At 49.1% G+C, this 24,786-nt stretch overlaps 1 protein-coding gene across 1 annotated transcript in view; it reads left to right on the plus strand.

Moving 5' to 3' along the window:
* LOC138265286 (phospholipid scramblase family member 5-like) overlaps nt 1-6,244 on the plus strand; it is a 41,047-nt gene extending 34,803 nt beyond the window's left edge. The window contains exons 6-7 of the mRNA XM_069212885.1: nt 474-532; nt 3,531-6,244. Coding sequence (XP_069068986.1) covers nt 474-532; nt 3,531-3,557 — 86 coding nt within the window. The 3' untranslated portion in view covers nt 3,558-6,244. The remainder of the gene's footprint in view (nt 1-473; nt 533-3,530) is intronic.
* Nucleotides 6,245-24,786: the final 18,542 nt, after the last annotated feature.

Below are 24,786 nucleotides of genomic sequence, written 5' to 3' on the forward strand. Positions count from 1 at the left end.
ACCTTTTAACATTATCAGTGATTCTAACACCAAGATACTCATACTCATGGACACGTCCTATTGTCCCATTTTCTAGGTGAGTAACATTCATTTATCTTCTTGGTGGACTGAAGTCATTAATTTTGTCTTGGCTTTGTTTATTTTTAGACCTCTCTTGTTGCAAAAGACAGAAAAACTATTTGTTAAATTTTGAAGAGCATTATGGATTTTCTCTAGAGCTAGAATAGGTCAAATCAGTTTTTGATTTGTATCAAGAGTATCACAATTTATAAAAAGTAAAATGATTCTTTCTCTAAGAATTTGGTGATGTGCTCCAGACACCATTTATCCTTACCTTCTGATGAAATCATTTATTTATGTAAGAGTAGTGTATATGTTGTCACAGGGGCTGCCTCAGCAGCACCACAGAAGCTGTAGAGTGGAGGTGGTACAGGTTCATACTGCTGAGTGACTTCTTTGTCGGTGTCCTTCAGTTTCAGCTGAAATGAGTCAGTGTGACAGAGCTCTCCTCTTGGCTGCTGTGTTCCTGCTGGTGAGTAGTAATAAAAAATGTAAGCAGCTTTGATCAATACAAAATGAAATATTAATGCAAAATATTAAAATCATTTTACATGGTGGTGTTCCAATAGTCAGCTGCCAGACATTACCCAAGGGCAGGCTGGAGAATTTATGTTCACACTGTGAAAAATTGACTAGTTTGGCCTGCCAAGACTAGGCCCTGGTGTAATTTGCTTTATGTTGACGTAATTAGTATAATTTTGATAACTTTGCATTTCATGCTAAAACACAGGGGTAAATGTCAGTTTTGCATTTCCCATAACTACATGTAATGTTGCATGATTTTGCAGAAATTTAGCCTAATTAAGCAAAAGCAAATTACACAGCTTTTGCACACCCTTACTCAAGACCAGTCTCAATGTAGCCCACACCAACATCTGTATATCCCTGAACCCACTGATAAAGTAAGTAAATCCCCTGCAGTGCTAAAAGGTTTTTCTATTGCCCAAGTTCAGGTGCCCCATAGTCTGACCGTCTACATTTAAATACTGCTAGAGATGCCAAATTCCCTGCAATGTGCACTTGCCCCATTGCATAGGACTGAGATGAAATCAGTTTGTTTTGCTTGTTGTCCCAAATGGGGTAGCTGAGCTCCCAATTTACAAAGGTATTTGCATAATGTTCTCCTGTTTCTGTGCAAAAATACGTTCATTGATGAGTGGAAACTGATGTGGAGTGCCCTGCGGTGTTGACACTTGTAAAATGTAGAAATCTCCCGCAAGTCTGTACGCATTCACAATCCTTTTGTAAATAGGTTATGACCCTGAAATCCATTTTCAATTAGAACATTGGAATATTGGGAGCTCCATTGCAGACAATGGAATGCTCAGGGCTTTTTCTGGATGGTAAAAGCCCGGAGCATCAACCTTTCAATGTTCTCTTTGATCATAGCAACAGCTGTGAACAAAGGCCTCACAGAGCCCGAAGGGATTTCAGTCCCTGTGAGGACTTTTTTTATATTTATTAGAACATTCTACCCTCTAGTGGCGCAATGTTCTATTAGCCTTATACCCCTTCGTAGCTGGGCTACACTGGCAATTAAAGTCCCACTACCTTGTTAAAGGCCCTTGCCTTCTTGGGCCTTTAACGCTGGAGCGGGCCTTTAATGCCCGATATAGTCGACTACAGCAGGCTCTAAGGCTATAATATACTCCTTTCAAGGACCAAAGTAAATCAGTTTTCCAGATAGACGTAAGAGACCCACAACGTTAGTGGGACTGTAGGTGAAGCAGTTACTACACAAGAAAAAGCAATTTCAATGTGCATACATGTAACATTGTCCTAATACATGACATTTATAGATGCACAGATGTACACTTGCTGCATGTTCACTCCCGGAAAGCTGCCTCTGGGGCAGATACCTAACTGTTTGCCTTTTCTACTAGAATCCGTTCGCTCTACAAAGCATCACAACAATAATGTAAGCCCCCAATTCAAATTCCTACACGTTGACAGAGCATTTTTTTGTTTCAGCGGTACATGTTGCTTTTTTATTTAGAAATACTTTATCAATCTGCTAATATTTAGGGGGTTATTCCAACTTTGGAGGAAGTGGTAATCCGTCCCAAAAGTGACGGATATACCACCAGCCGTATTACGAGTCCATTATATCCTATGGAACTCGTAATACGGCTGGTGGTAAATCCGTCACATTTGGGACGGATTACCACCTCCTCCAAAGTTGGAATAACCCCCTTAGGGGGTCATTTTGACCTTGGCGGACGGCGGAGGCCGTCCGCCAAGGTACCGCCGCTGAATGACCGCACCGCGGTCAAAAGACCGCGGCGGCCATTCAGACATTTCCTCTGGGCCGGCGGGTGCTCTCCAAAAGAGCGCCCGCCGGCCCAGAGGAAATGCCCCTGCAACGAGGACGCTGGCTCAGAATTGAGCCGGCTTAGTTGCAGGGGTGCGACGGGTGCAGTTGCACCCGTCGCGTATTTCAGTGTCTGCTTAGCAGACACTGAAATACTTTGCGGGGCCCTCTTACGGGGGCCCCTGCAGTGCCCATGTCATGGGCACTGCAGGGGCCCCCAGGGGCCCCGCGGCACCCCCTACCGCCATCCTGTTCCTGGCGGGAGACCCGCCAGGAACAGGATGGCGGTAGGGGGTGTCAGAATCCCCATGGCTGCAGAGCGCGCTCCGCAGCCATGGAGGATTCACAAGGGCAGTGGTAAACCGGCGGGAGACCGCCGGTTTACCCTTTCTGGCCGCGGCTGAACCGCCACGGTCAGAATGCCCTCGGGAGCACCGCCAGCCTGTTGGCGGTGCTCCCGTGGTCGGTGACCCTGGCGGTCACCGGCCGCCAGGGTCAGAATGACCCCCTTAATGTTCTAAACAGTTGCGGACCCCGTGAGTAGGCGTCACGGACCTCCAGGGGTCTGGGAACCCCCACGTTAAGAGCCACCGGGAGAATCTATTTCTAGATTTTGAAGCAAGTCCGCCCTATTTGTCCATGGCGCATGTGACAACTGAAACCGGTAGATGGCGCCAGATTCTGTAGCTGCAATGTTAGCTCTTTACTCTGAAGACATTTGTTTAACTTAGAGACGGGTGCTTGTGACATGTGGTGTTTGGTATGAATATTTCTGACCTGGGTTCCGCCAAAGCGTTTGGCGACGAAGCGCTGAGAGCTTGTTGTGAGGATATATGTGGCCGTTTACTGCCAAAGTGCGACAGAGTTGTACAGGAAAACATTACACGACTTATATATTTCATTAGAATATCGTGCAAAGTACAAAACTCCACACGTGATAAAAGCACTTTCATGTGTCGCGCCGCAGTGCACCATCATGTAAATTAGGCGCTAGATGCTTAAATGGATGATTGACTTTATATATGGTGAAATGACAGGAACATTGAAGTTTTAGCTCGGCCTTCCTGACTGGGGGGCAAGCTGCCCATACATAGGAACAAATAGATATGTGTTTCTGAAAACTAAACTGTTTTATTTCCTTTATTTTCTTGTTTTGCAGAATTATATGTTCTTTGAAATGAGTTGAACCCAGAGATTTCTTCAGCTGCCTTCTCTCCAGGAAAAATCCCCGATTTTGACATTCTTGGAAAACAAGATTTTGCCCTTCAACACACGAACACACCGAGGTGAAACTTTTCTTGAAACTACTGGAATCCAGTGATCCTACACTAGGAAGATCGCTACTGGACAATTCTGCTGCAAACATAGTGCAAATCCATGGCTGCTGGCCCGAAACAAGGGAATTATTACCGAAATACAAAGAACGTGTTTTGTAAAGCTCCAAGTGCCTTTCCCTTGGGTTGAATGGTCCTGTTTGACTCCGTTTATACTTGAGTTTCAAGGGCTTTTCACAAAGCAGGGACCCTCTACTTTGCAGTGGGCGGGAAGGACACATCTCATTGACATCTAGCTCGCTGTTGTGTTTATTTTACATATCTTAAGAAGTTTCTCAATTTTGTAAAGCGCCTAAAAGTCTAGAGGCCTGAGCTATTCCACGCTCCGTGGATCTTTCTTTCTGAATCACCAGAGACTGATCTGTTCTGGGCTTTTGGTGAAGATTGTTGTTGACAAATGAGCAGGTCCTGATGAACTGAGCTTGGGCAATTTGTGGCATTAATTAAAAGGTACGACTGCCCTGAAGCCAGGACTGTCTGCAGGGTCAGGCAGGGGCCTCCAGGAATGAACACCCCACCAGCCTGCGTAGTGGCATCACTCTACCTGTTGCCCCTGCTGTGAGGTCCATGGACATTTCATAGTGATATGTGGTTTAGAAATAGTGAACCATTGGTGACCTGCATTTAACCCTCTGACTGCTCATTTGATGTCCAGCCTTGAGATCACAGTGCTGTAAACTGTAAACTTTGTACTTATAGCACACTACTCACCCATTAGGGTCTCAAGGCACTGTAGGCATACCACTGTGGAACCCCTCCTGGCTGTTGCCTGTGAGGTGCACACTCATGGGCAACCTCCAAGGTGAAGCCAGGCATCCCAGCACTGTTGGGGCTGTTGTGGAGATTAAGCAAGCTATTGCCCAGAGTTACAGAGTGGGACCCATGAATTAGATTAGGCACCGATGCGAGAATTATCAGGTCGAAGGAAATTGAGTCCAAGACCCGCTGAGGCAGGAATTGAACCCTGGTCCCAGGCCAGATTTCTGCCGCTCTAGCCATTGAGCCACACTTCTCCACAATGCTGGGATTAGGGGTGGGAAGAGTACGTTCAGATGAAATCATGGCTGTGGTCATCACTGCTGTGGTGCCACGTTAGTGAGTATGAAATGACTGCCAAAGATGAACGTTAATGTCACCAAGGAACTCAGTCACGACTGTATGACAGGCCACCAAAAGAAATAAAGTCTGTAGTGCCCATGCCTGTGACCCTGGACATGGACGTCCACAGACATACTCCAAACTGTCATACCTTTTCAGTATGGATCACTGTCAGAATACTGGTGACAAAAATATCCTGTGGTCAGGCCCGCATTTAAGAAAACGTGGCGCATCAGAGCTGATGCGCCACTTTTTCTCAGTCCCCCTACTGAGACATGACGACTTGTATTTAAAATACGGCGCACCATGGCGACGGGTAGCACAATAGCATCAATATTTTGGACATGAATGTGGCGCTTTCCTACACTAGCACCACAATTTTTTACTTCAATGTAGTAAAGTGCAAGGAGGCCCATAGGTATCTATGGGAGTGTCATTTTAGCGCCTGCTCTGAGCAGGAGTTAAAAATGACACCAAATATGGCACAGTGAAATCTGTTAAATTTCAAAGCGCCATTTTTGCGGTCCTCCTAGTGCCGGAACGTCACCTTGCATACACTATGCCTGGCGCAGGCGTAATACGGCACAAGGGTTTACAAAGTGGCACAATGCATGCTTTTTGCCACTTTGTAAATATGGCGCATGGAAAAAGCCACTTTAGCGGTGCCTTTGCGTGAAAAAAATACGCTATGGCAGCTCTAAGGTGGCGCTATGGGCTCTTAAATATGCCCCAGAATATCGTGTCAAAAATCTAGAGGACCAAAATTCTGAGAAGGCATGTGCAAATAGGTAAGTATAGATTTACTATTTTTAACTCTGCATCTACGTACCTCGAAGATATATACATTGTCCAGGTGCATATATGTGGCATTATGTACATAGCAAAACTTTGCTTACCAGTAGAAACTTACCTTCACAATATTTTTGTCCTCAATATTCTTTTCCCAATATTTTGTCTAAACACCTTCAGTACCTCTATGAGCCGCAGAGAGGTGAGCACGTGCTGCCCTTTGCTAATACTGGGTTTGTTCTCTCAGATCAAAAACATTTGTGTTCATTTTAAAAACAAGCAGAAAATTAAACAAGCAGTGACAGTACCACCAGTTTAGCTTTTGAGCACTGAAGAACCCCATTAAGACATAGAGAGCATGTTTCACATGGAGATTTGAAATGGTAGTTTTTCACATTCAGAACAGGTAGCAGGCAGAAAGCAGTGTTAGTGCTTTTCTTTCTCAAAATTTTGTGTCCTATGAAGCAACGTCTAATGAAGAGAAGTTCTCAGCCGAGGCTGTCCAACAAATCACTAAAGTGAATAACTGTGAAGCACATTAGGCTCCATGGGAAAGACAGAGAATGGTCATGTGTTCAATCCACAAAGGTTTATTAACAATTAAAAGGGGTACAGAAGGCAAAAAAGCGTATGCTTAAGTAATATGCAACTCAAAATTAAATCAAAATCTTATATATCAGTTAACAAACTAGAGATGAGTCGCCTCGAAGGAAAGGGCAATGAAAAACAGTTCTCTTGTTAAGTGAGTACTCCGAAATCTCTTACTCTGCCCTGCTCTAAGCTGTATCGAAACCCAATCTAGCCCACTTGATAATGTACTCTGCACTAACTTAAATCATAGGATTCTAACAATTGTGCTACACCTGCTCACAGTCCTCAAGACACAGTCCAAGCAGGTTAATGCAAGATAATACAGTTATATGCCTGTAGGACTCCTTTCAATACATCTTCTCTCAGAGTACTTTAAACTTACTTCATTGTATATGAATAAAACTTTACGGGTAGTGCAAGCTTCTCTCGCACATACAAAAAGGTGATTGCTTGGGCATTAGCACAGCATATCCTCTACCGGACAGTAAGAATGCAGCATAGGCACCAGTATGGCAAGCTTCCCTAATACTCAGCAGGTATGACACTGGCTGCAGCAGTGTTTTCTTCCCTCACAGAGAGCGGTTTCAGTTCATGGAAAGCAGCAGTGCAAGCTTCTCTTGCACACACAGAACTCCTATGGCAAAAAGAGACATTGTGCAATGGCGGACAGCCCGATTCAGCACTTGAGTGGCATGTGGTGCCAAAGAAGAGGCAAAACCCTTGTGTAGAGAGAACAGACCATGCACTAACAAGGGAGGAGACAGAGATATTGGTCTGGGCCCGAACACAAAAGGAGTGCCCTCTGGTGGAAACACGAGTTAGGGCCTGGGCACAGACATACAGCCAAGCTTTTCAGACCCAGATGGTGGGGCTGATGGCTGGAGTGGGCAGAAAGTGAAACTCTTGTGACATAGGCATAGGTGAGGTGGCTCTCTGTACCATATTGCTCTACAAAAACTTATGTGAGGAAAGCCCAGTCAGACTTAGGTAAGAACCTTCTGACCTACTGTGACTGCTCTCATGAGGAATAATCAGTTTGGCACGGCGAGGGGTGGGAAGAGGTTCGTAGGATCAACGCACCTTTTGACGTATGTGTGACTATAAAGTGTGTTGCCCCTCTCCCTGAACAGGAAGCCTAAGGTCCATAAATTTAGGGCATCCAGAGTTATTCTAGTCTGATATAAGGTAGGAGCTCTTGCATGTGGTTTCTGTGCTTACTAGATTGAAAAATATTAAACCAGGTAACATTGTAAAGTAGGGATCCATGGCACTGCTGAATGCCCCAGACCTGTTGTGGCTTATAAAAATGGGCAGAAACATGTTGCCCATTTAATAGGTGACTCGAAACATAATTGTCGAGATATCACTGTCTCCTGTTTTTAACAATACATGTGTTCCCCACTAATAAAAGTGAAATGCCGGGGCAACACAAAGTATTTTAGCACAGTAGCCTGGATCCCGCTTTTTATCCAGTAATTACTTATTGAGGCCTCTTTCCTGCTCTTTCTTTCCTGATTCTGACCATAAAACTTCATCAGAATTTGTGGGAAAACCAGCAGCTTCCAATCATAGTTCCAAAAGAGAAGGACACCAAGGCTGACTTCTCCACAGTGGTGTCCCCAGCAACACGTTTGCTGACTACATGCATTTCTGGGTTATCATGGCAAAGGATGGAAAAACATAATGATTCCTCCCAGACCAGCCCTGGAGAAAAGTGTCTGTCACTAAAGCCTTTGGATCTGACTACCAGCTGAAAAATGTTTTCAACTGAGCCATCAGTCTGGAAGCAAATATATCTATATTGAATTGATCCCAAACTTCGCCGAGGGCTATGAAAACCTGCCAATCTAAACTCCATTCATCTCTTTTGCAGAGGTTTTTCAAGTACTAGTCCATTCACTTGTTGGACGGCCTCAGAAGATACTCTGTCACCAAAGATATCCCATACCGGAGATAAAAATTCCACAGCACTTTGGCTAAGTCTCCTAGTGGTTTTGACCTTGTTGTCCAACACTTGTTGGTATGCCTGACCGCAGCCAGATAGTCCATGCAAAGGGGAACTGCTCACCTTACCTTGCTTGTTACTAGACTCAGGATTGCAAAGAAGCCTGAAAGAACTATAAATACTTTATGTGCATTGGGGACTCCTTCCTGGACCATTTTCCTCCAGTCGAGAAGGTGCTGCACCTGCCCCTCCATCCTCAGAACATGCATCTGATTCTAGTAGTAGATCGTGGTATTTAGGAAAAATAGCCCTTCCATCACAGGCATCTATATGACTTAACCACCAACTCACTTCTGCTCTTGTTTCTGGATCCAAACGAACCATCTTTGATCAACTTAAGCTCCTTTTTATTTGTTCATTATATTTTAAATATCTTCAATCACTGAAGTGCCCTTTCATAAAAGGGAGCCTGGAAAGACTGCTAGATGGATGATGAGAGACAGCCCATCCTCCTTGCTAGGTGTCTGATGGAAATATGTTGTTCAGTTAACATGATTCTCAATTTCCTTTTGATCATTTTTAAATTTGAATTCAGAAGAATCAACACCCCTTAGTCTTAGTTCATAGGAGAGCCAAAAACTCTGCTTCCCTTGATTGTATAAAGTCTGACTTCTCTGTGTTTATTATAAATCCTAATTTTTGGATGAGATCTATCTCAATACATGCACCTTTTCCCCACCAACCAAATTAATGTAATTCATATAGACCACCAAACCCTCAATCCTGATGACCAGAGAGCCACTGATATCAGCTTTAGCAGCTTGCTGAAACACCAAGGAGAGGAGGAGAAGCCAAAAAGAAGGAATTTTAGGGCCAGATGTACGACCTTTTGCTTTGCAACTTGCAATTTGCGATTTGTTTGCGAACCGCAAATTGCGAGTCACAAAACAAAATGTACAACAGGGTTAACTACACTGTTTGCGATTCCCAAATGGGTCACAAGGGACCTGCCTCATCAATATTCCTGAGCCAGGTTGCAAGTTGCGACCCATTTGGGAATGGCTGCATGGCTGGGAGTGAATGACCACCATGTCTGTGACTGCTTTTTAAATAAAGCAGTTTTTTTTAAATGCAACCCGGTTTCCTTAAATGAAAATGGGATGTATTTCAAAAATAAAAATGAAAAGTTTTGTTTTCAGAGTAGGCAGTGGTCCATGGGACCACTGCCTGCTCTGAAAATTGTTTGTAGCTATCATTCACAAAGGGGAATGGGTTAGCACCAATTTGTAATTGTGAGTGGCAATCCCTATTTTGCAAGTCGATAACCGGTTACCGACTCTCAAAATAGGTATAATACATTGTACAAGCCCATTTTGCAGTTGCAAACTGCGATTTTTGCACTTTGTGACCACAACATTGATGTGTTCTTCTGGCCCTTAAACTGTATATTTCTCCCTGGCAGAAGAACTGGAGATACTTCTTGTGAAAAATTGCTACTGTTAAATATGTGTCCTTAAGGTAAAAATGTATCATCCAAATTCGCGGATGAAGGATATCTGGTAAATTCATTACTGTTTTCATCTTTAAATAGTGGCAAAGCACAAACTCATAGAGATTTCTCAGGTTTATTAACGGTCTGAATTTTGTTGTTTTTTCTTCTGCACCAAGGATATATGGTTGCCAAATCCCATGGCACGTCTATGACAGAGCTCCATTGCCCCGTTTGAAAGTATCTCTTCTGCTTATACTTAGGATAACTCTGCACCTCCTGGGGTGCTGCATTGGTGCATGGAGCCTGTCCTGAAATGGAGGGCTAAGGAAGTCTAATGGAAAACCCAGCACTGTTTTTAGAACCCAAGGACTATTTGAAATTGGCTCCCACACCTGAACAAAAAAACTATTAACTTGTCCCAACTTTCGCAACAGGAAAGGACTCTTACCTTGCTTGTCTGAATTAAAGCCGAAAAGTCCACCCCTTCTCGCTTGCAAGAAAAACATCATCCTGGACTATCTTAATTGTTGGGTCTAGTAGGGGGTAAAGGAACTAGAACAGCCAATAAGGAATGAGTTTTGTCCAAAAAGAGAAAGCTTGTGCATAAGGGCCAACCTCTTTTATTAACTTGTTTCCAAAGAGAGAACCTCGAGCATTTAGACCAACCTCTGACCCTGCTAACTTCCCCAGTTAAGGTCTGTTCCTAGCTGAAGTCTCTTTTTCCTTTCAAAGGACAAACCTTCATCCGCATTGCACAAGAAACAAATGGCCCTGATCAAGTGGTTCCATCAACTTCCTCACCCTTCAGCTGCACATAAAATTCTAGTTAAATAACCCACGGTATCCACCAATTTACCTTGGCAGGAAGCCCACACTCTGTTTACCACCTTTCTGGGGTCCTTATCTCCTCTGCTTAGAAACATTACAAATTTTGAATCAAATGTTGGTTTCAGGGCTGCCTTTTCCATAATGGTTGGCCTAGGGAATCCTACCTTTATTTCAGCCCAAGTTGCCCAATCAATAGGATCAAATCAAATCAAATCATTAACATTTATAAAGCGCACTACTCACCCGTGCGGGTCTCAAGGCGCTAGGGGAAAAAGGGGGGGGTTATCGCTGTTTGAACAGCCAGGTCTTTAGGAGTCTCCGGAAAGCGGAGTGGTCCTGGGTGGTCCTGAGGCTGGTGGGGAGGGAGTTCCAGGTCTTGGCCGCCAGGAAGGAGAAAGATCTCCCACCCGCCGTGGAGCGGCGGATGCGAGGGACAGCAGCGAGTGCGAGGCCAGAGGAGCGGAGGAGGCGGGTGGGTACGTAGAAGCTGAGGCGTCTGTTGAGGTATTCCGGTCCCTTGTCGTAGAGGGCTTTGTGTGCGTGGGTGAGAAGTCGGAAGGTGATCCTTTTGCTGACAGGGAGCCAATGCAGGTGTCTCAGGTGTGCGGAGATGTGGCTGCTGCGGGGTATGTCGAGGATGAGGCGGGCCGAGGCGTTTTGAATGCGTTGCATGCGATTTTGGAGTTTGGCTGTGGTCCCGGCGTAGAGGGTGTTGCCGTAGTCCAGGCGGCTCGTGACGAGGGCGTGGGTCACGGTTTTTCTGGTGTCGGCGGGGATCCAGCGGAAGATCTTGCGGAGCATGCGGAGGGTGAGGAAGCAGGCGGAGGACACGGCGTTGACTTGCTTGGTCATGTTGAGAAGAGGGTCCAAGATGAATCCGAGGTTGCGGGCGTGGTCTGTGGGGGTCGGTGCGGTGCCGAGGGCCGTGGGCCACCAGGAGTCGTCCCAGGCGGACGGGGTGTTGCCGAGGATGAGGACTTCCGTTTTTTCAGAGTTCAGCTTTAGGCGGCTGAGCCTCATCCAATCTGCGACGTCCTTCATACCCTCTTGTAGGTTGGTCTTGGCGCTGGCGGGGTCCTTGGTGAGGGAGAGTGTAAGTTGGGTGTCGTTGGCGTAGGAGGTGATGATGATGTCGTGCTTGCGTACGATGTTGGCGAGGGGGCTCATGTAGACATTGAAGAGTGTCGGGCTGAGTGATGAGCCTTGGGGTACGCCGCAGATGATCTCGGTGGGTTCTGAGCGAAACGGAGGGAGGTAAACTCTTTGGGAACGGTTTGAGAGGAAGGAGGCGATCCAGTCCAGGGCTTGGCCTTGGATCCCGGTGGAGCGGAGGCGGGTGATTAGGGTGCGGTGACAGACGGTGTCAAAGGCAGCCGAGAGGTCGAGCAGAATGAGGGCGACTGTTTCACCGTTGTCCATCAGGGTTCTGATGTCGTCAGTGACTGAGATGAGGGCGGTTTCAGTGCTGTGGTTGGTTCGGAATCCGGTTTGTGAGGGGTCGAACAGGTTGTTGTCTTCCAGGAAGGTGGTCAGCTGTTTGTTGACGGTCTTCTCTATTACTTTGGCTGGGAAAGGCAGAAGAGAGATGGGGCGGAAGTTTTTTAGGTCGCTCGGGTCAGCCGTAGGTTTCTTTAGTAGGGCGTTGACTTCGGCGTGTTTCCAGCATTCGGGGAAGGTAGCAGAAGAAAAAGAAGAGTTGATGACGGTCTGGAGGTGCGGGGCGATGATGTCGTCGGCTTTGTTAAAGATGAAGTGCGGGCAGGGGTCCGAAGGGGCGCCGGAGTGGATAGAGTTCATGATGGATTTGGTTTCTTCCGTGTTGATGTGGGACCAGTTGTTGAGGGTGATGGCCGTGGATGCCGGTTCGGTGGTGTATGGATGGGTCTGGTGTCCGAAGCTGTCGTGGAGGTCGCTAATCTTGCGATGGAAGAAAGTGGCGAGGGATTCGCACAGATCCTGTGAGGGCGTGACGGCGCTGGCGTTGGCGCTGGGGTTGGAGAACTCCTTGACGATGCTGAAGAGTTCTCTGCTGTTGTGTCTGTTTTTGTCCAGTCTGTCGGTGAAAAAGTTCCTTTTGGCAGCGCGGATCAGGTGGTGGTGTTCGCGGGTAGCGTTCTTGAGAGCGGTCATGTTGTCAGCAGTGCGGTCTTTGCGCCAGGCTTTCTCAAGGGTGCAACAAGTTTTCTTTGATTCTTTGAGGGTGTCAGAGAACCAGAGAGGTTTTTTGGTGTTGGTCTGTCAATGCGTGCGTTTGAGGGGAGCAAGGATGTCTGCGCAGTTGGAGATCCAGTTTGTGAGGTTGAGGGCTGCGTCGTTGGGGTCGGTGGTGAGGGTGGGCTGGTTGGCGGCGAGTGCGGAGAAGAGTTGCTCTTCGGGGATCTTGTTCCACTGTCGACGAGGGATGGGTTGGGTGCGGAGGTGGCGGGTCTCGCGTCGGAATGTGAAGTGGACGCAGCTGTGGTCGGTCCAGTGTAGGGCGGAGGCGTGGCTGAAGAAGACGTGTTTGCTGGCGGAGAAGATGGGGTCAAGCGTGTGTCCGGCGATGTGGGTGGCGGTGTTCACCAGTTGTTTGAGGATGAGGTTGGCGAGGTTGTCGAGCAGGGTGGTGGTGTTGGGGTCGTTGTTTTGTTCCAGATGGAAGTTGAGGTCACCTAGGAGGATGTAGTCCGGCGAGGCGAGGGCGTGCGGGGAGATGAAGTCGGCGATGGCGTCGCTGAAAGGGGACGGTAGACGAGGGATCCTCTGAGGGTGGTCCTCGGATCGGTGCGAATCTGAAAATGCAGGTGTTCAGCGGCGAGAGGGGTGTCTTCGGTGGAGGTGGTGACGCTGATGGAGTCTTTGAAGACGATGGCGATACCTCCTCCTACCTGGTTGGTGCGGTCTTTTCTGGAGATCTTGTAGCCTTCGGGGATGGCAGTGGCGATGTCAGCGGCCGAGGAGGCGTTCATTCAGGTCTCCGTGATGAAGGCGACGTCCGGTGCTATGGAGTCCAGGAGGTCCCAGAGTTCAATGGCGTGTTTGTGGACGGAGCGAGCGTTGACTAGGATGCACTTGAGGTGGTTGATGGCGCGTGGGCTTGTGGTCGTGGTTGTTGCGTGGTGAAAGGTGCGTTTGCAGGACTTGCAGGCGAAGGGTCCATGGGTGCATTTGGGGTGAGCTTGGAAGCAGGTGTTGGAGCGTCCTGGGTGGAGGGCGTGGAGGGTGGTGGGGTCGTAGCGGGTCAGCGGGGCTTGGGGGAGCTGGGGACCAGGGGTCGTGGCGCTGGGCGCGGGCCAGGCGCGGATGGGCGCAGACGGGCTTGACTCTGGCGCGCCCGCTGCGCACGCCCCTGCGCATTTGCGCAGCGGCCGCCATATGAGGTAGGAGGGGGGGAGGGGTCAGGTGGGGCCGAATGGGAGCTGGGGGGCGGGGGCGTGCAGGAGGTCGTGGCGGGAAAGCGCGAGGGAGGGGGGACAGGTAGAGTGAGAAGAGCTGGGGGAGGGGGGTTTAAGGGTGGAGGGGGGTGAGTGTTAGGAGGTTTAGGAGATAAGGGAGAAAGATAGGAGTAGGGTTGAGAAGATAGGGGGGGGGTTGTAGAGGTGGGTGAGGGTGAGAGGTAGAGTGAGAGGATAGGAAGATAGGTAATAGAGGGGGTGAGGGAGGGGGGGAGAGATAGAGAAATAGATAGAGAAAATAGATAGGGAAATCGATAGATAGGGAAATAGATAGAGAGATAGGAAGATAGGAGGAGGTGGAGAGTGAGGGAGTTAGATAGTGGGATAGAGAGATAGAGAGATAGGTAGATAGGAGGAGTGAGGGAGGTAGATAGTGAACGGGTTAGATAGGAGAGATAGAGAGGGGGATGCGAGTGGGGGAGGGGGATGAGGCAGGAGCAGGAGGGCAGGCGCAGGGAGAAGAGGACGGAGGAGGCAGAAGAGCCGAAGACAAGAAGAACAGAAGAACAGAAGAACAGAAGACCGGAAGGAGAGAAGAAAGGAAGATCAGAAGACCGGAAGGAGAGAAGAAAGGAAGACCGGAAGAACACAGAAGAACACAGAAGAACACAGAAGAAGATACAGAAAAACGAAGAACAGAGGGCAGAAGACCACAGAAGAAGATGAGGAAGAAGAGAAGAAGAGTGAAGACGGGGGAAAGAAGAGTACAGAAGAAGATTACAGACGAGGAGCGAGGAGGAAGAACAGAAGAACAGAGAAGAAGAAAAGAAGCAGGATCAGGAGAGAGCGTGAGTAGCGCGGGGCAGAGCGAGGGGCTGGGAGGGGGGGGTACTTACTGTGAGGTGGGTCTCAGGAACTCAGGAACTCAGGAACCTGGAGGAGCTGCAGCGGCAGGGGGAGCGACCTACCCTTGGGTCAAGGGTCGCTACCACTGTCGCGCAGCGCCCGCCATATGAGGTAGGAGGGGGGGGAGGGGTCAGGTGGGGGCGAATGGGAGCTGGGGGGCGGGGGCGTGCAGGAGGTCGCGGTGGGAAAGCGCGAGGGAGGGGGGGACAGGTAGAGTGAGAAGAGCTGGGGGAGGGGGGTTTAAGGGTGGAGGGGGGTGAGTGTTAGGAGGTTTAGGAGATAAGGGAGAAAGATAGGAGTAGGGTTGAGAAGATAGGGGAGGGGGGTTGTAGAGGTGGGTGAGGGTGAGAGGTAGAGTGAGAGGATAGGAAGATAGGTAATAGAGGGGGTGAGGGAGGGGGGGAGAGATAGAGAAATAGATAGAGAAAATAGATAGGGAAATCGATAGATAGGGAAATAGATAGAGAGATAGGAAGATAGGAGGAGGTGGAGAGTGAGGGAGTTAGATAGTGGGATAGAGAGATAGAGAGATAGGTAGATAGGAGGAGTGAGGGAGGTAGATAGTGAACGGGTTAGATAGGAGAGATAGAGAGGGAGATGCGAGTGGGGGAGGGGGATGAGGCAGGAGCAGGAGGGCAGGCGCGGGGAGAAGAGGACGGAGGAGGCAGAAGAGCCGAAGACAAGAAGAACAGAAGACAAGAAGAACAGAAGAACAGAAGAACAGAAGACCGGAAGGAGATAAGAAAGGAAGATCAGAAGACCGGAAGGAGAGAAGAAAGGAAGACGGGAAGAACACAGAAGAACACAGAAGAAGATACAGAAAAACGAAGAACAGAGGGCAGAAGACCACAGAAGAAGATGAGGAAGAAGAGAAGAAGAGTGAAGACGGGGGAAAGAAGAGTACAGAAGAAGATTACAGACGAGGAGCGAGGAAGAAGAACAGAAGAACAGAGAAGAAGAAAAGAAGCAGGAGCAGGAGAGAGGGTGAGTAGCGCGGGGCAGAGCGAGGGGCTGGGAGGGGGTGGGTACTTACTGTGAGGTGGGTCTCAGGAACTCAGGAACCTGGAGGAGCTGCAGCGGCAGGGGGAGCGACCTACCCTTGGGTCAAGGGTCACTACCACTGTCGCACAGCGGCCGCCATATGAGGTAGGAGGGGGGGGAGGGGTCAGGTGGGGGCGAATGGGAGCTGGGGGGCGGGGGCGTGCAGGAGGTCGCGGCGGGAAAGCACGAGGGAGGGGGGGACAGGTAGAGTGAGAAGAGCTGGGGGAGGGGGGTTTAAGGGTGGAGGGGGGTGAGTGTTAGGAGGTTTAGGAGATAAGGGAGAAAGATAGGAGTAGGGTTGAGAAGATAGGGGAGGGGGGTTGTAGAGGTGGGTGAGGGTGAGAGGTAGAGTGAGAGGATAGGAAGATAGGTAATAGAGGGGGTGAGGGAGGGGGGAGATAGAGAAATAGATAAAGAAAATAGATAGGGAAATCGATAGATAGGGAAATAGATAGAGAGATAGGAAGATAGGAGGAGGTGGAGAGTGAGGGAGTTAGATAGTGGGATAGAGAGATAGGTAGATAGGAGGAGTGAGGGAGGTAGATAGTGAACGGGTTAGATAGGAGAGATAGAGAGGGGGATGCGAGTGGGGGAGGGGGATGAGGCAGGAGCAGGAGGGCAGGCGCGGGGAGAAGAGGACGGAGGAGGCAGAAGAGCCGAAGACAAGAAGAACAGAAGAACAGAAGAACAGAAGACCGGAAGGAGAGAAGAAAGGAAGACCGGAAGAACACAGAAGAACACAGAAGAACACAGAAGAAGATACAGAAAAACGAAGAACAGAGGGCAGAAGACCACAGAAGAAGATGAGGAAGAAGAGAAGAAGAGTGAAGACGGGGGAAAGAAGAGTACAGAAGAAGATTACAGACGAGGAGCGAGGAAGAAGAACAGAAGAACAGAGAAGAAGAAAAGAAGCAGGAGCAGGAGAGAGGGTGAGTAGCACGGGGCAGAGCGAGGGGCTGGGAGGGGGGGTACTTACTGTGAGGTGGGTCTCAGGAACTCAGGAACTCAGGAACTCAGGAACTCAGGAACCTGGAGGAGCTGCAGCGGCAGGGGGAGCGACCTACCCTTGGGTCAAGGGTCGCTACCACTGTCACGCAGCGGCCGCCATATGAGGTAGGAGGGGGGGGAGGGGTCAGGTGGGGGCGAATGGGAGCTGGGGGGAGCGGGCGTGCAGGAGGTCACGGCGGGAAAGCGCGAGGGAGCGGTGGACAGGTAGAGTGAGAAGAGCTGGGGGAGGGGGGTTTAAGGGTGGAGGGGGGTGAGTGTTAGGAGGTTTAGGAGATAAGGGAGAAAGATAGGAGTAGGGTTGAGAAGATAGGGGAGGGGGGGTTGTAGAGGTGGGTGAGGGTGAGAGGTAGAGTGAGAGGATAGGAAGATAGGTAATAGGGGGGGTGAGGGAGGGGGGAGAGATAGAGAAATAGATAGAGAAAATAGATAGGGAAATCGATAGATAGGGAAATAGATAGAGAGATAGGAAGATAGGAAGATAGGAGGAGGTGGAGAGTGAGGGAGTTAGATAGTGGGATAGAGAGATAGGTAAATAGGAGGAGTGAGGGAGGTAGATAGTGAACGGGTTAGATAGGAGAGATAGAGAGGGGGATGCGAGTGGGGGAGGGGGATGAGGCAGGAGCAGGAGGGCAGGCGCGGGGAGAAGAGGATGGAGGAGGCAGAAGAGCCGAAGACAAGAAGAACAGAAGACAAGAAGAACAGAAGAACAGAAGAACAGAAGAACAGAAGACCGGAAGGAGAGAAGAAAGGAAGATCAGAAGACCGGAAGGAGAGAAGAAAGGAAGACCGGAAGAACACAGAAGAACACAGAAGAAGATACAGAAAAACGAAGAACAGAGGGCAGAAGACCACAGAAGAAGATGAGGAAGAAGAGAAGAAGAGTGAAGACGGGGGAAAGAAGAGTACAGAAGAAGATTACAGACGTGGAGCGAGGAAGAAGAACAGAAGAACAGAGAAGAAGAAAAGAAGCAGGAGCAGGAGAGAGGGTGAGTAGCGCGGGGCAGAGCGAGGGGCTGGGAGGGAGGGGGTACTTACTGTGAGGTGGGTCTCAGGAACTCAGGAACCTGGAGGAGCTGCAGCGGCAGGGGGAGCGACCTACCCTAGGATGTCTAATCCGAGCTTTTGCACAACCATCCAGAAAAGGTGGCGGGAACCACTGGGCAGAATTAGGGTGCTGCAGCAACCCTGATTCGCACATCGGAGACCCACTGCATCTAGCATCGCTGTTGGGTTCATTTTTTATATCTGAAGACCACCATCATCATTATAATATAGATGAACCAAACATAAATTATTTAGGTATTCACACTGCCTTTTGTTCTGACTGCCACTTATATTCATATCAGAATCAATCCAGGGGGACTTTATCTCGGTTTCCCCCCTAAGGAATTGAACCTCTGTCGAAATTCTTGATGTTGTTGAACATTGTCTGGCACTATTATGTGCTTGTTCTCTGGTGATTTTTTGCAGTCCCCTCCTCACCTCTAATTTACGAGTGTTGATGTCAGAAATTAATTTACTCAATCCAGTGGCGGCTCCTCCACTAAGGCGGAGGAGAGTCACCCCACTGCTTTATGCAGTGGGCGAAAGGGTAAAATAAATTTATAATAACGTAAGGTTATTATCATTTTATTTTTCCTCGTGAGCACAGTTAGGGCTGGGATGGGCTGGAGGAGGACTATGTGCACACAAGTGTGCCTGACGCTTTGGCCGGCCAAACAGTCATGCGCACTTTACAGTTCTCCACCCAGCTGTATTGAACAGCCGGGAGAAGAAAGTGCACAGGGCCTTACTCCCGAAGAAGGGCGCTCAGACCAATCACGGCGCTGCTGTCATGCTGTTAGCAGCAGCGTCGCGATTGGAGGGGAGTCTGGAAGCCGATTGGAGGGGAGTCTGGAAGCCTGTGTGCTTTCGGGAGTCCGAGGAGGAACGAGTCTACCAACATGAAAGGTACTTTTTGTACTGTATTTTATATTTGTTTAATACGCCTGTCCCGCCACCCCCATTGACAAGTGCCACTGACTGAATTAATAAATAACAGAAAACTAGCAGGTTTATCAGAAGTACTCCTTATCTGACACGAACCGAACCGCTCCCAGGTGGCCCCAGAATGAAACAAAGGCACAATTTGCACTAACTTGGTATTTTTTTAAAGTGAGCCTATTTCACTAGGCTGCTTCATTCCATACACTTTTAGACTAGGTGGAGGGTAATTAGTATTTGGTTTATGAAATCATTATTTAAAAATCTGACATATTTGCCCACAGCCTGATGAAGTCCGACGCAAATATACCGTGGTGTCGAAACACGTGTTGGCTCCTGCGAGAGCCCTGTGCTCATTGGGAGACTGAACGAGAGAACACGGGAATCATATTTAACTCTATCGAGGACTGCTCTATGCGACTTGAGACTGCTCAGGGCATTTGTAACTGTGGAACTTTCCAGTTTTTTAATAAAAACTATTCTCATGTAAGACCACAATTCCTCTTCCCTCTTTTTTGTAATACAGATCACTTCCTTATCCGATAAACAGTATTTCTAAATTTAGCTCTTTAAGCAACTATTCATTTCATTCATAAATTCACAAAATGCTCATTGTTGTAAAAATCAAGTTTCTGAACCCTGTACTTCCCCTGTGGATGATACTGAAAGGCCTCTGTGGCGGACTCTACTCGTCACAACAAAGGCAGGGGCTTGGGTGTCACATTGACAACAATGACACATTGCTTGAAAAACAGGCGCAAAACCTCCCCGGCGGTGCTTACACCTGATCTGAGAGTATTTAACAATTATAAGTTGATGTAAGAAAGCGCTGAGAGGTCAATCATAGCACCGCGTTCCATATTAAACAATAAAGTGCCATGTGATTTAGATAAAACCCTGGTACAAATTGTCCTCTTCATTTTTTGCCCTGTTCTCATATTTAGTACATTTGTATATTAGGAAACCTTCGGTGGTGCTAAAAAAATACTATTGTCTAATTGCATGATCGAATTTCTAGAATCTTAAAAAATTAAATTAAAAGAGTTATCTATTCCCATGAAAGTTTTGGACAGCAGCAAACTAAAAGCATATATTTTCTCTGTGAGGGTTGCAAAGCACTTTTTGAGCAATAAGGATTTTCTATAGGTCTCTTGCCCGGGAGATGGGGAGTGATGTGTGTTTTTAGGGAACACTTGAATAAAGATTTGTATATGGGCTGGTCCCATAGACATCATATTGTCAATTAATTTAGAGTGTACCTATTTTTATGTGCCAGAACCATTAATTAGCAAACTAGCTGCACAGGAATTGATGAGTATTTGACCTGGCCCTCTACGAAGTGCCACCCCCAAACTTTTTGCTTCCACCCTCACATTTTTGCTGAATTCGTTTTTTGGCCTTAGGACTCTGCAATCAATCAATCAATGAATAATTTATAAAGAGCGCTATGTACCTGTTAGGGTTTCGAGGCGCTGGGGGGGGTGGGGTGGTGCTGCTATCGTTCGAAGAGCCATGTCTTGAGGAGTCTCCTGAAGGTGAGGAGGTCCTGGGTCTGGCGTAGTGAGGTCGGGAGTGCGTTCCAGGTCTTGGCGGTGAGGTAGGAGAAGGATCTGCCGCCAGAGGTCTTGCGCTGGATTCGGGGGACGATGGCGAGGGCAAGGTTGGCAGAGCGTAGTTGACGTGAGGGAACGTAGAAGTTGAGTCTGGTGTTCAGGTAGGTGGGTCCAGTGTCGTGTAGAGCCTTGTGTGCGTGGGTGAGGAGTTTAAAGGTGATCCTTTTGTCCACGGGGAGCCAGTGGACGTCCCTCAGGTGAGGGGAGATGTGACATCGGCGGGGTATGTCGAGGATCAGGCGGGCGGATGCGTTCTGGATGCGTTGGAGTCGTTTGATGTCTTTTGTTGGGATGCCTGTGTAGAGTGCGTTGCCGTAGTCGAGTCTGCTACTGACGAGGGCTTGGGTTACCGTCTTTCTGGTTCCTGTTGGAATCCACTTGAAGATCCTGCGGAACATACGGAGGGTGTTAAAACAGGAAGATGAGACTGCGTTGACCTGTTTGGACATGGTGAGGGCAGAGTCGAGGATGAAGCTGAGATTTCGTGCGTGGTTGGCTGGGGTGGGTGGAGGGCCTAGGGCGGTGGGCCACCACGAGTCGTTCCAGGCCGATGGGGTGCGCCCGAGGATGAGGACTTCCGTCTTGTCGGAGTTAAGTTTTAGGCGGCTGTTGCTCATCCATTCGGCGATGGATTTCAGTCCCTCGTGAAGGTTGGCTTTGGCGGTGAGAGGATCATTGGTCAGGGAGAGGGCGAGCTGGGTGTCGTCAGCGTAGGAGATGATGCTGAGGTTGTGCTTGCGGGCCAGTTGTGCGAGGGGGGCCATGTAGACGTTGAATAGCGTTGGGCTTAGTGAGGAGCCTTGGGGGACGCCGCAGACGAGGTTGGTGGCTTTGGAGTGGAAAGGTGAGAGTCGGACCCTCTGGGTTCTGCCGGAGAGAAAGGAGGAGATCCAGTTGAGGGCTTTGTCTTGGATGCCGGCTTCGTGTAGACGGGTTAGTAGGGTGCGGTGGCAGACTGTATCGAAGGCGGCTGATAGGTCTAAGAGGATCAGGGCTGAGGTTTTGCCGTTGTCCATTTGTAGTCTGATGTCATCTGTGGCGGCGAGGAGTGCAGTCTCTGTGCTGTGGTTTCGTCTGAACCCGGATTGGGAGGGGTCTAGGATGGAGTTGTCTTCTAGGTAGTGGGCGAGCTGTGTGTTGACGATCTTCTCGATGACTTTCACTGGAAAAGGGAGGAGGGAGATTGGTCGGAAGTTTTTGAGATCGTTGAGGTCAGCCTTAGGTTTCTTGAGAGAGGTTGGATTTCTGCGTGCTTCCAGCTGTCCGGGAAGGTAGCGGTGTTGAAGGAAAGGTTGACGATCTTGCGGAGTATGGGGGCGATGGCGACGTCGGCTTTGTTGAAAACGTGATGTGGGCAGGGGACAGAGGGAGATCCTGAGTGGATGGAGTTCATGGTTTTTAGGGTTTCGGCGTCGTCTACTTGGGTCCAGGTGGTGATGTGGTCGGCGTGGGAGGAGTTGTTGGGGGTGGGGTCTGGCGGAGGTGAGGTGTTGAAGCTGTCGTGGATGGCTGCGATTTTCTGGTAGAAGAAGGTGGAGAGATCGTCGCAGAGTTTCTGGGATGGAGGGATGTCGTTGACGTTGGCGTTGGGGTTGGAGAGTTCCTTCACGATGCTGAAGAGTTCCTTGCAGTCGTGAGCGTTGTTGTTAAGGCATTCTGTGAAGTGGAGCGCTTGGCGAGTCGGATCAGTTGGTGGTGTTTACGGTTGGCTTCCTTGAGGGTAGCAAGGTTCTCGGGTGTGCGCTCGAGGATCCATTTTTTCTTGAGTTTCTGGCAGGTGCGTTTGGAGGTGGTTAGTTCGTCTGTGAACCAGGCTGTTTTTTTCTTTTCTTGGTTGGCGGTGGGTCTCTTGAGTGGGGCTAGGATGTTGGCGCAGTTGAGGATCCATTGTTGGAGGTTGATGGCGGCGGAGTCCGGGTCGGTGGGGTCGGGTGGTGGGTTTTTGGCGAGGGTGTTGGTGAGTTGTTCTTCTGTGACTTTTCCCCATCGGCGGTGAGGCGGAAGAGGGGTGCGGTGGTGTTTGGTGTTTTTCTTGAGGGAGAAATGGACGCAGTGATGGTCGGTCCAGTGGAGTTCGGAGGTGTGGCTGAAAGAGATGTGGTTGCTTGAAGTGAAGAGTGGGTCAAGGGTGTGGCCGGCGATGTGGGTGGGAGTGTTGACCAGTTGACGGAGTCCGAGGTTGGAGAGGTTGGTGGTCAGTGATGCGGTGTTGACGTCATTGTTGTTCTCCAGGTGGAAGTTTAGGTCTCCCAGGAGGATGTAGTCTGAAGAGGCGAGGGCGTGGGTGCTTGCGAGGTCGGAGACGGTGTCGCTGAAGAGGGCTCTTGGTCCTGGAGGACGGTATATGAGGGTTCCTCTGAGGGTGGTGTTGGGTTCCGTGTGAATCTGGAAGTGGAGGTGTTCGGCTGTTTTGAGGGTGTCGTCTGTGTGGGTATGGATCTTGAGGGTAGCTTTGTGGGCGATGGCTATTCCTCCGCCGATTCCGTTGGTGCGATCTCTTCTGGTGATCTTGTAGCCGTCAGGGATGGCGATGGCAATGTCAGGGGCTGAGGAGTCGTTCCACCAGGTTTCGGTCAGGAAGGCTACGTCTGGGGCGGTGCTGTCGAGCAGCACCTAGAGTTCGATGGCGTGCTTTTGTGCGGAGCGTGTGCAGTGCAGGTGGTTTGTGTTGGTTGTTGCTGGCTTTGTTGTTCTGTTGCAGGTGCGGCAGGAAAAAGGTCCTTTGGTGTGCTTCGGGCTGGCCTAGAAGCACTCTGTGGAGGGGCCAGGGTTGAAGGCGAGGAGTTCGCTGGCCGAGTAACGAAGGTGCGGGGGGCGCGAGGACCAGGGGGGGTGGCGCTGGGCGCGGTCCAGGCGTGGACGGGCGCAGACGGCAGCCATTAAGAAGGGAGGGGGGAGGGAGGAGCAGCTGGGAGGCGGGAGGGAGCGGCGAATGGGGGTGCGAGGGGGGGGGCGCAGGGAGGCAGCGGCAGGGAGAGAACTGCAAGGGGGAGCGCCCAAGGGGCAAAAACAAGAAAAACAAAGGCACAGAAAAGTCGGGCACAATTTGAAAACAGTCACAAAAATACACTAATGGCACAAAATACAATCGGGGCACAGCAATGCACAGCATCTGCACACCTAACCACTTCTAAATAGTGTTAAATTGCTCATGCTCTCTGCTTAAAACATGGTGTCATTGGCTTATACGCAATTGGCATATTTAATGTACTTATAAGTCCCTAGTAAAGTGCCCTATATGTGCCTAGGGCCTGTAAATAAATGCTACTAGTGGGTCTGTAACGCTGGTTGTGCCACCCACCTAAGTAGCCCTCTAAACATGTCTCAGGCCTTTCATTGCAAAGCCTCTGTGTGCAGTTTTAAACTGCCATGCTGACCTGGCAACATAAACCTTTTGCCAAGCCCAAATCTTCCCTTCCCTTTTTATAAATATTTAATTCCTAGGGTAGGCCCTGGGCAGCCCAGACGGTAGGGTGCAGTGTATTTAAAAGGTAGGACATGTACTTTTAAGTTTTACATGTTCAAACACTCTTCAATTCGTTGTTCACTACTGCAAGGCCTATCTCTCCCATTGGATAACATTTGAGTTTGAATCACCTTATTACATTTTATAAGTGTAATTTCCAAATGGGAAGAAATGATCGGTCCAGGTTTGGTGTCTATGGAACCACAATTAATAATTCTAACTTATGGTGAAGCCAGATTTAAATCGCAGTTTTGAAAATGCCAGTTTTACTAAGTGGCCATTTTCCTGCCTTAGCCATTTGGTGTCCGCAGCCTCTCTCGGATCACATGCCTGGGTTTAGTTGGCGGTTGGGCTTTGTCTTTTCCTCCTAGACAGGCACACACAATGTAAGTTTAGGTGTGACTGGATGGGCAATCACTGGCAGGATGGGAGGGAGGAGATGGGTTCAGTCTCACTTACACCTGAATAGGCTGTGTCCTTTCTCCATACAAAGGGCTGCATAACTCCATGTAGTTAGTTTGGAGCCAGGGCCAGAAAGCCAGGACATCAATGGCATGCCTCAGGAAGATTTTTCCCACTTCAAAAGAACAACTGTGTTTAAAAGAAGAAACCAGACGCCACCACTTCAGTACTCTTCTGGACCTGTGGGTACTCTGCCAGGATAAAGGACTGCTATAAAGCTACAATGACTGCACTCTGCTGGACTGCTACTCTTAAGGAAATACTGCTGAGCTAACCTGCTGCCCTATCGCCTGTGGAAGAAGAACTGAACCTGCGACTGCCTCTTGAACCCAGGACTGCAGAGTGACTCCAAGGGTTAATCTGCTGACCTCCTGATCTAAGCCTCAGGGATATAAAAGGCTCCCCAACATCTCCAGAACCGATCTTCAGCGAGTTCCCGCCTCTCAGATCTTGGACCCTTGGTGTGGCTCTGGAGATATTGAAAT

The sequence above is a fragment of the Pleurodeles waltl genome, chromosome 11 (genome assembly GCF_031143425.1).
Source record: "Pleurodeles waltl isolate 20211129_DDA chromosome 11, aPleWal1.hap1.20221129, whole genome shotgun sequence".
NCBI classification, from domain to species: Eukaryota; Metazoa; Chordata; class Amphibia; order Caudata; family Salamandridae; genus Pleurodeles; species Pleurodeles waltl.